General features: G+C 42.9%; 1 protein-coding gene across 1 annotated transcript; it reads left to right on the top strand.

Annotated features, from left to right (window-relative positions):
* Positions 1-4086: 4086 nt before the first annotated feature.
* Positions 4087-10344, top strand: LOC110060813 (uncharacterized). Its single transcript, XM_020767609.2, has 2 exons — positions 4087-4248; positions 5538-10344. The coding sequence occupies exon 2, from the start codon at positions 5579-5581 to the stop codon at positions 9572-9574; it is 3996 nt and encodes a 1331-aa protein (XP_020623268.2). The 5' UTR covers positions 4087-4248; positions 5538-5578; the 3' UTR covers positions 9575-10344.
* Positions 10345-10510: the final 166 nt, after the last annotated feature.

Genomic DNA, 10510 nt, shown 5'->3' with positions numbered 1-10510 from the left:
TTCATTACGATATGCGAGGGAGTCGTATTAAAAGAAATGAACCAAGTGGCAATAAGTTCCGTTGTAAAGAAAGTTGCAACAAGTATTTGAAACATGAGACACCTGCACTGCAAAATAAAGTCACATGCGAGGCGTGGGAAAAGTCATTTAATTACGATTTGCGAGGGAGGCGTATTAAAAGAAACAAAACAAATGCTAAATGGATTCGAAAGTAAGCTATTGAAAAGTGGTGCGTCACCGATGAGACGGTACAAAAAATAAAGTTACATTTAGGACCAGAGAAGCAGATAGTTTCTCAGAATCATTCTCACTGAAATCGTGTTTTTTAAACTTGATGAATGTTTTTTGTCATCAGGGTCAATTACTGTCTAGGCCTGATTCATATTAAAATGACTGACAGCCATGAAATGCTGTCTGTGAGGAGGGCGGGGGCCAAGGGGTGCATGGGAGCCCGGGAGAATAGGGAGCGGGAGGATTAAGCGAGGAAAGCGGAAGTTCTAAGAGGGCGGGAAGCGGGAGAGAAATGCAAAACACTAATTTTTGTTTGAAAACAAGAACCCAAGATATTGTTTTACTAGTGTTTAGTGTCTTCTGAGACTTCTGAGCAAACAAGCAACGAAAATTCACGCTTGGGCTAAAACACAGGCTTACTTTCGGTGAAATTTCGAATCCTTTACAGTGGTTACGTCATAGGTCATAAACTGTCTGGCGGCATTGGTGGACTTGCGTCGCATAATCCGTCAGAAGGGGTGCGATTAAGGCTGAGTATGTAACTTGAGGTTCATAAGTATATCAAACCTATGTTCTCTAAGGCCGTGTAAAAACAAAGGAAACGCAAGGAATTGCTCAGCTAAATGACTAGGACGTGTTTTGAGTCTCCTTATTTACAGGGGACGAGAGCGGGACGGAAAAGGCCAGGAGTCGTAAGATTCTGAGCCCCCGGCTCCCGTCCCCTCACTCTGAGAGCAGTGGTATAATATCTCGATATTTAGATCATAAAAAAAATTCTGTTGCTTCAATAGTCTCAGTATGCTGAACTCCTTGAAGTATTTAAAAATTTTTCAATCATCTGTCATGATTAACCGAAGAAATTTTCTTCCACATATTTAGGAGTTCCAAGACAAAGCGGATTCGGCTTGTAGAAACCGCACTAGTTTAGAATATGCCAATTTCTTTTTGAAATCCTAAGACTAGACTACTTACTATGTGTCTATATACATTTGTTTGAATTTTAGTTCCAAGAATTTAGTAGTATTAGCTGCTGCAATGAGCTGAAGCTGGATGAGCTGGACACTAGTTTCAACTGTCCGCGCTATGGAAAACAACAACGCAAAATGACAAAATTCTATGTTAAGTGTGTTTCCTGTAGACTCATAAGTCACCAAAACTGTAAATGTTCTATGCTTCCGCTGATTTGGACGAGAGCCAAACTAAACTGAGATAGTCTCTTCCAGACATTCAGTAAGTTGGGACGTAGGCATCGTGAAAAACGGCGAGCAAACGCTTCTCCCCCCCCCCCCCTTTTTTTTCGCTCGCTGTTTTTCGCGCTTCTCCCCAGTTAACTGAACGCCTGGAAGAGGCTAAAACTGATACGGCTTCGCTTTCGTTCTTTCTTCTCTCGATCTCAGTCTATGGCTCAGAAAAAGGTCACCTTTCGCAGTCTGTTGATTAAACTAATATAATATTTTAGCGTTTAAATGCTGTCCGATCGCTATGTAGGGTTGGATCGGCGATTGCGTAAACGTTACATACGAACTTATCGCATTTTCATAGTCTTCTACTGTTTTGTAACTTTTGCAATTTGAGCGCTTCTAACATGATCTCTGAAAGATGAAAGCAAGGAACGAAATTCCTAAAACTCTACGTATATTCGACTGATACAGATAAATTTCTGGAAGTCTGTATGAGAATTATGCACCTGACTTTAAATTATAATCTCGTGATCATACTTACCGGTCGTTTTCTTTTCTCTCGTCCAGAAGTTTAAATGCTCAAAACTGGTTTATTTCCGTCTTTCTTTTGCAAATTTCCAACCTGAATTTTCTCCATACGAACTACCTTTTGATGGTGAGGAATTTTGTTGCGTGATTTCAACTAATTGTTCTCTTTTTTTTTGCGTGCAGATAACTTATTATTCTTCATCTGTTGTCGAGACTTGTGGGTTTAAAAGGTGACTGTCAGGCAGACATAGCGACACTGCTCTTCGAAGTGCTTCTAATTTTGTACATAAATTTGCGTGATAGCAGCAGGTGTTTACCAATTTGCGTGCAGAAATTTGAAAAAATCCTAGAAATTTGGCATCCATTGTCGAGAGGCGTGGAAAACAGCCTTGGGGCAGGCTTTGATTACCAGATCAGGAGACTGACTAATATTGTTTAATCCGATCCATTGTCTGTTTATTTCCATGTCGTTGAACAAGCCCCAGTGGATACTCCCTCAACGGAGCTATGCCACGGTTTCCACATCTTGAAAAGTTAAACCTAAATGTTTCAAGTTCGTCGTTTGCTATCCGTGTCAATCTTCTCCATCCTTAACCATCCTTGTTCATTTACAATGGAACCCCGCCTTACGACCACCCTGTAATACGAGCACCTCGTTATTACAGCCACTTTATTCTGACCTAAAAAAAGCTCAGTCAGTCATTTTCTTATTTAAAAAACCCCTTTAATACAACCACCCCGTTAATGCGACCAATTTTCCATGGCCCGAAGGTGGTCGTATTAACGGGGTTCCACTGTATAGCTTATTATTATCTCTTCGGTGTTTCTCCATCTTAGCAAGGTGCTATTTTCAGGTTTGTTCAATTTAAAGGTAATTCTGTACGCGCCCAAAATAACTCATAATATCGAGACTGAGCTCCTGCAAAACTGCATTCAATTTCGGAGTGCTCACGGCCGCTGCTGCCGAGATTCCGAGAATCGTTTGACACGGGCAGACAGCAGACACCCCTTAAAACGTGCACATAAACGCGTTGAACCCACACTTAACAGAATGTGCGTAATTGGGCAGCGCTTTATAAAGTGATTGTCACAATGCGTATATATTTTTGGGTCTAATTTCTGACCTCTCTCTCAGGTGGAAAAAGACTGACTGAGGGCGCGAAAGTTACTTCTGATTACTCCGGCTGGTCATCCCTCCACGGTGAAAAAAATGGATCTCTCCTTCCCTTCACTCACTCACGTAAGCGACGAAACGAGATGGAAAAGTTTTAAATTGAACTCCTCCGGCATCAAGTTTTTGTTGTTTGAGTAAAAACATTTTTTCAAAACTTCGAACGAACTTACTTGTATAGACTGCACAAATTGGTTGCGTTTTACTTCCCGAGATAATCGATCAGGAAATTCATGCAGACACGGTCTGAACTGGTACAATATACCGTCATTTTAGAGGTTATTCTTCATCTTCGAGGGTATAACGGGTTTTGTTACTCGCTTCTTTTTCCCGCTATTGAGGTTTCCGAAACACCCGGGCGAGAGGGGGTACTCACTTATATGGGCTTTATAGGTATGTGCGGTCCTAGAGGGTAGGGTTTTTCAGTCGTTTTGGTCATAGATAGGGTTTCAATTTTGGCCATTTTGGTCTTAATAGGGTATGGTTTTAGCACTCTAGTCTTGAATTGAGTATGTTTCTTAGAAGAAGCTACTTTTTCATCATTATCAATAAGACCGTCTACAAAAACCCTTAATAACTTAGCTACAAAGGTCATAAATAGGGTACCGAATTTTTGGCCAGGTCATAAATAGGGTAGCAAAAATCGCAGATTTTGGTCATAAATAGGGTAATGGTTTTGGGAAGTGGGCCGCACACCCCTACCCAACTTTTCTGGGAGTACCCGGCCCCCGGGCCGAAACAACAGTCAAAAGATCATTTTGGCCCCTTAAAACTTACAAGGCCGCGCACCAGATAGTTCATAGAGAGTAAAAATCAAAGCGAAAACCGAGCGAGCGAAGGAAAGTTCCTTCGTGGACGTGTCTTTCTGTAGCCAGTTCATTGTACAACAAACGACAAAAATTAGTTGCGTCTATAGGCGCTTTTTGAGTCTACCATATGATTTTGGACTTGGACGCGGAGAAGAACCTGGGGACGAGGGTGTCTCTCTCAGTGGGGGCAGAGCCAAAATGTCACACACCTCAGTAGACTGTGACGTTTTTCTTCCACTGGAGGTTTCCGCTTTGAAATGAACCTTGATTTTTCGAGAATGTGCTTGGTTCGTAGCCAATGCTGAAGGATTTGATTCTCAAAGCCCAGGTAAAAGTGCTTTGCACCTTGAAAAGTTTATTTATTTACTGCACATGGGGTCAAGGTGGGATTCATCACGATTCTGTGTGGAAGTGGTTCAATTCAATTCTTCAATCACCTAACAGATTGTTTTAAATTTCAATTTTATACTTTACTTTATTTTTAAATTTTAAACCGGTTCTTGCGATATAAATGATTAGGGAATCTGTAGAAAAGCAAAAAGTCTACCCTTGTTCATAAATTAATCAAACAGTGTTCGATTTGTTCCGACCGTCACTCAATGTTTGAATCAACCTCAAATTGTCTTCAGGGAAAAAGCGCAATTTTTCACTTGACCTAACTATCCCAGCAAGCTCAGAATATAATGAATCGGATCACTGTTTTGCATTTCGATGAATAAACGTTGGTAGTGAACCACGATGCGTGTATAGGCATGTGTACAATCTGGTTCAACTGGTATTGGGATTTGTGCAAGCTCATCTCAAACCGTGGGTCCAGATTGAATGAGGTTGCGCAATTGAGAATTTATGTTGCGTAGGATCAATGGATCATGAACATTCTAACGGGCAAGACTGATTAAGGGACACAAGATTCACCGTCCAGCATTGCCTGCAGTGGGGAGCAATTTATATTGCTTTTATTCATGTGTACAAACAAGTACAAATGAATCACACGCGATCTTTGAAACTCTTGTGCTTTTGTCTCAGACCTAACCCAAAACATTTGTTATTTGTGGTTCAAGTTGAGAGATTTTCCCACTTTATATTGTGTCCGATCTATTGGTTTACTCTTTGCAATGGTTCATGTAAACAAATTTTATCTTCATGGCAAAAATGCATTTTTACGTGACCGACAATTTTAAAGCGGAAGTTATTCCCAGCCTGATTCAGTCATTACGCAATGCTTCTCAGGAACGAAACCTATTAATATTTGTTTCCTGAATTTCTGTGAAAGGACAAAATATTAATGACTGTGTTTTCACGTGTGTCTGGGCTTTTTTGTTGGACAGAGCAGTAACTTATTTACAACAAAAGACGTTTTCACTGAAAATCCGTTCAGTATAACACGGGTATCGTGACATCGCGCAGCTAGCGTGACATGACACAGTGAGACAAACCGATCTGAGCAAAACACAGTTAGCGTGATATATCCGGGCTATTGGCCAATCGTGCAGTAATCATGTAAAAAGAGCTCGAGGCCAATATCCACACATATTGACTGACTTGCGGCAAGATAGCCATCTTGCCTGCCTGAGTAGAACGTATGAATCACATTCTTGTTCTTTATGGTCACAACAGGAAGTGGGAAAAGTAACAATCCCTCAGTCATTATTCTGAAGATGGCACATTGCTTGGAAATAACTGGCGATACACTCCATGGTGTTAAGCTCAACATTCTTCTTATCAATGGCGGAACAGAAGGGTTAAGACGCGTATTCGATGGTTTTGTTTCCCCGCCCAAACTGCAGCATTTTCTTGCAATTAAAGAACCCGAGATAAGGAAACTTTATCGAAAGAGAATCATGAACAAGTCTCAGTGGGACAAACTTTACCCGCCGGTGGGTACCCCCACGTCCAAGAATTTCGACATTTCTCTCCTTTATGTGTTGCTTCGAAGTGTTTGCGGATTGCTCGCTCCTGCCAGTGGCTGGGGTACCAAGCCTAGTCCTACGGATCATTCAGTAGGAGGCGCGGTAGAAATGATTCACTGGTACCGCAACAACTGCGGTCATGCTCTGATGGTCGAGGTTGATGAGTCTTCATTTGAGTCGTCGTGGAAGGAGATTTCTGAAGCAATAAAAGTACTTGGTGAGGACTCGTCTCGCGTCGAAAATCTTAAAGCGACACCACTATTCGCCAGCAGTTGTTTAGAGAGACTCGCAAAGTTTGATTTCTCCGGCGAAGTCAAGTTGCACGCGTCCAAGCATCATCCGGGAACTCGTGAATGGGTTTTCAGTCACGTGGAAAATTGGTTTCTAGATCGTAGCTCCGATTCACGTGTCTTAATCATTACAGGAAATGCTGGTATGGGCAAATCAGTTATCGCAGCAAAGCTCTGTAATAAAATGAAGGAACGCGAAGTTCTTGGTGGAGTACATTTTTGTCAACACAATAACCAGAGGCGTAGGAAACCAGACTTGATGCTGCAATCACTGGCCAGACAGTTGTGTGACACCCTTCCAGGATTCAAGGACATTCTAACAGGTCAGTTGACCTCACTGAACGCAACTTCGGTAGCTAACATGAACATAGAAGAACTGTTTACGCATCTCCTTCAAGAACCCACGAACATGATGGCTGATCCAGGCAAGAACATTCTTTTGGTTGTAGACGCTTTGGATGAATGCGAGTACGATGGAAGAAACGAGCTGCTAGATGTGATAATGTCACAGTTCCACAAGCTTCCATCTTGGATCAAGTTCATTGTGACAGGTCGACCAGAAAATGCAATGGCCGACAAACTTACCCATTTAAGACCATTCGTTCTTCGAGCTTCGGATGAGAACAACGAGAGAGATATTGAGCTGTTTTTCAAAGACAATTTAAGGACCCTCTTGCCCACCAGTGTCTTCGAAGAGAGTGTTGGTCGCTTTGTTAACCAAGCGGAAGGACTCATGCTGTATGCACACTATTTCATCCAGTTTGTAGAAGAACATAGAGACACCTTGGCGCCTGCCGATATAAATGGTATTTTCCCTCGTGGAATTGCATCTGTCTATGAACGGTACTTCGATCGTTTGCAGAAGGACCTTAAGGTTGAAGAAGCACCTTTCGCCGACTTCCTGTCGTCACTTGCTGCAGCGCGTTCTCCTTTACCAGTGACCATGGCATCCAGAATCCTTTGCTTGTGCCCTGAAACTGCAGGCAGTTCTCGCCAAATCCAAAAGATCTCTGGATCTATCTCAAGTCTGCTTCCCATTCGTGAGGATTGTATTGACGTATTTCACAAGTCCGTTGTTGACTGGTTATCTTCTCCTGAATTGTACGGTCGTCACAGATTCACAGCTAAGCTAAAGCGAGGTAATGTCGTTTTAGCAAAAGAATGCGAAAAAACCTACAAGTCTATCAAGGGCCGAAACGATGTCCTCGCAGAGTACACACCGGAGGAAAAATACGCTCTTCAGCAGGGGACGTATCATTTCATTGCCTTTGCACAACTGGATGGAAGCCAAAAGAGTAAACTCTTTCGCTACGCTTGCAGCTTGGAATTACTCTATGCCAAACTACAGAGTAAAGCTTGTGATGTCTTCTCGATAATTGAAGAACTTCAAAGCATCAAGCCTGTTTTGAAGCTCCCAAAGGCAGACATGATGGAGCTGGATGACTGCATAACCTGCCTGAGACGACATCCATACGTGTTGATGGAAAACCCAAAGATGATTTTTCAGCTGTTAGTGAATGAAGCTGAATCTGTAGCAATGAGTCTTGAAGCTTGTGATGTGATGCAACAATCCAAATATCAACTGCCTCTGAGGCTAGAGGTGGTTAACAGGGCTCAATCCAAAGATCCAGTCATCACTAAATTTCGCTGTGAGACTAACGTGAATTGTTGTGATGTTTTAAAGAATGACGAGCACTCACTGCTGGTCTGTGGCTGTGCTAACGGTTTTATTCAAATGTTTTCCTTGGAAACAGGAAAGAAACTTTGGTGTTGCCAACGCGATGAGGTGGAAGTATGGACAAAAGAGGAGGAACGTTGCAACTACTGCGTCTTCGTCCCACAGCACGGCGTGGTCGTCCACGGTCGATTTGATGAAGCCGTAACATTGGATGGAAAACCCAAGAAACTCTTCTCAGACAATCAACATACTTTCATTGATTCCTGTATTTCGCAAGACAGAAGAAAGATGGTAACTAGGCAAACGCATTTGACAGCCGACCTGGTGATATGGGAACTCGATACAGGGAACTCATTGGCCCGTTTGGAACAACCTGCGAAGAGCATCACATGTTGCACATTTTCCGTTTGCGGGCAATTCGTCGTTTCTGGCAGCTTTGACCACGGAGTCACTGTATGGGACACGACTGTTTCCGAACACAGCTGCAAGCATAATACGTTTAACGACAAACTTCCTTTGATTGTCGATTGCCTCGCTGGTCTGGAAGAAAACTCACAGTTTGTGCTGGTCAACTCCTCCAAGAAACAGTCCTTGACAGTCTGCGAACTAGTCTCAGACGCATTTGAGAACGAGTCGACGACAATTGTTAACCTTGGATCGGCACATAAAAGTCTCGGCGTGTCTAGCCACGGAGCTTGTTTATACGTGTGTGGTGATTCTCATCAAATGCGTAGTTCCAGTCTACCATTCTCTGTTCGCATTATTCCAATTTCCAATACAACTAGATGGAAATATGCCAAAGAGGTCGACTCTGAGAGAGTGCTCCTAAGCGACTTGGACACTGTCTACATGTGCCACACTCTTGAGAACACACCTTCCACGGTGATGGTGGATCGCGGGGTACAAGCCGTATCCTTTTCACCCGACGGCAGTCGTGTGTACGTTTCGTCCAAGGTGGGACTGAGTATGTATGAAGCTTCAAGCGGACGATTCCTCTATTGTAACACGTCTTTTAGCCACGTGGACCTTTTTGCACTGTCCCCAAATGGAAAAACCATTTTGATTCAAACAAAAGATTACTTTCAGTTGTGGGATTCCAACCTTAAGCAGCAAGTCAAGACTCAAGAACATCCGATTACACCACAAAGTTTCTTCGGATATATCGATGAAAATCTGGTTTTATTTTTGTCCAGAACAGGAGTTATTCAGGTGTGGAACCTCAACGAATCAACTCTCAAGGAGACGAAGAACGCCAAGAGGTCTTTAATAGAATGCTGCGACGTCTTTCCCTTGCCACCAAACGATGGTAACGGCAGTGATTCATGTTACCGTCTGGTCTTCTGTGATCGCCACGGAGGTGTAACGTTACACGACACTAGCAAAGCGCGCGAAATCACGAGAAACGTTCCCAAGCAACAGATTGTCAAGTGCTGCAAATTCTCACTAGATGGTAGTTCCATAGCCACAGGGCACGTCGACGGAACATTTCAGATTTGGGACGCACGTCGTCTTGAATTAAAAAAACTTCTAACTTGCGGAGATGGTCTGGTCAAAGGCTGTGGTTATCTAGTTCAAGATCTTGGAGATGTGGTTGCATCCTTAAGTGTTTCTGGAACTTTAAAGGTCTGGGGTGCTTTCTCTCGACAGCTGCTTGGGTTTATGAACTTTGAGAGCAAACTCCGCGGAATTGCAACATCACCCGTTAATGCCCAGATCTGTGTGGCCCTAGAGGACAAAATCGTGATTGTCAACGTTCACAGACCCGAATTCGACTAAAGAAGGGTCTATGAATGGCCGGACCCAAAATTACGAAAGGATCCAGCGATTTAATGATTGCCAGGAATTCCAGCCAGAAGCATTCCTTGACTGTGAAATAACAGAGAGAACAAATTGAAAAGTGAATTTAGAATTTCCTTGAGGCTGAAGAACCTCGGATGTGTAGATTTAGGGATGATAATCTTTAACAAGTGAAGTTAAGCCCAACCTGCTCATATGTATAGACTTAGATTGCAGGAAGTCCACACTAACCCAAAGAGATCCTCGAGTGAAAAGCGACGAGGAGAGCGCGAAGTTTGGCCGCGCAGAAACTGGAGGACACGGGTTAAGGTCAAGCCTAGCCTCCCGTCCAGTCCTATCTATGAATCCTTTGAAGATTAGTAAGGAAAGCCAAACGTTTTACAAAGCTCGTCGCCACAGGACATCATGGTTTTTTTTTCGGGGGGGGGGGGGGGGTGGGGGCGGAGGCACCGAAATAGCTGCCAATGGATGCTCGGTGCACAAGACAATCTCGTTCCCCTGGTTAATCCAAGATGGCGAGAATAGTTTCTTGGATAAACCACTGGGAACAAAGTTGAAATACTAAGTACTAGGGACCCTGTCTTTAAAATCGGTTATACGACAGAAGTGCATTACAGGACTGTCGACTGTTGGTTTCAACTTGGACAATGATATATGGGTATCAGGGGTATCAGACATAAGCTGTTGTAATCTCGACTAATTTATTAATTTGAATCTTTTCAATACACTCTATTATATTTTTGCGTCTATTTTCGTTTGATTACTTATCTTTGTGGAGGGTTGTATAATACGTCTGGGGGATTTTACACCTTTTTTCATATCCTTTACCCTGAGAAAAACGTGTATGACAATATTCAGCCGAATAAATTGTCCGTAGATTGTTTTTTCATATTTCGTTGCGCGTTGAAAAGGGAC

Source organism: Orbicella faveolata, unplaced genomic scaffold (genome assembly GCF_042242905.1).
Source record: "Orbicella faveolata isolate gen_17 unplaced genomic scaffold, um_ofav_v1 contig_12, whole genome shotgun sequence".
In the NCBI taxonomy this organism is placed as follows: Eukaryota; Metazoa; Cnidaria; class Anthozoa; order Scleractinia; family Merulinidae; genus Orbicella; species Orbicella faveolata.
The sequence above is the reverse complement of the archived record's forward strand: the minus strand, read 5'-3'. Positions and strand labels throughout refer to the sequence as shown.

Excerpts from the sequence above, each read along its gene's own strand:
- LOC110060813 (XM_020767609.2), top strand. The coding sequence starts at position 5,579 with ATGGCACATTGCTTGGAAATAACTGGCGATACACTCCATGGTGTTAAG.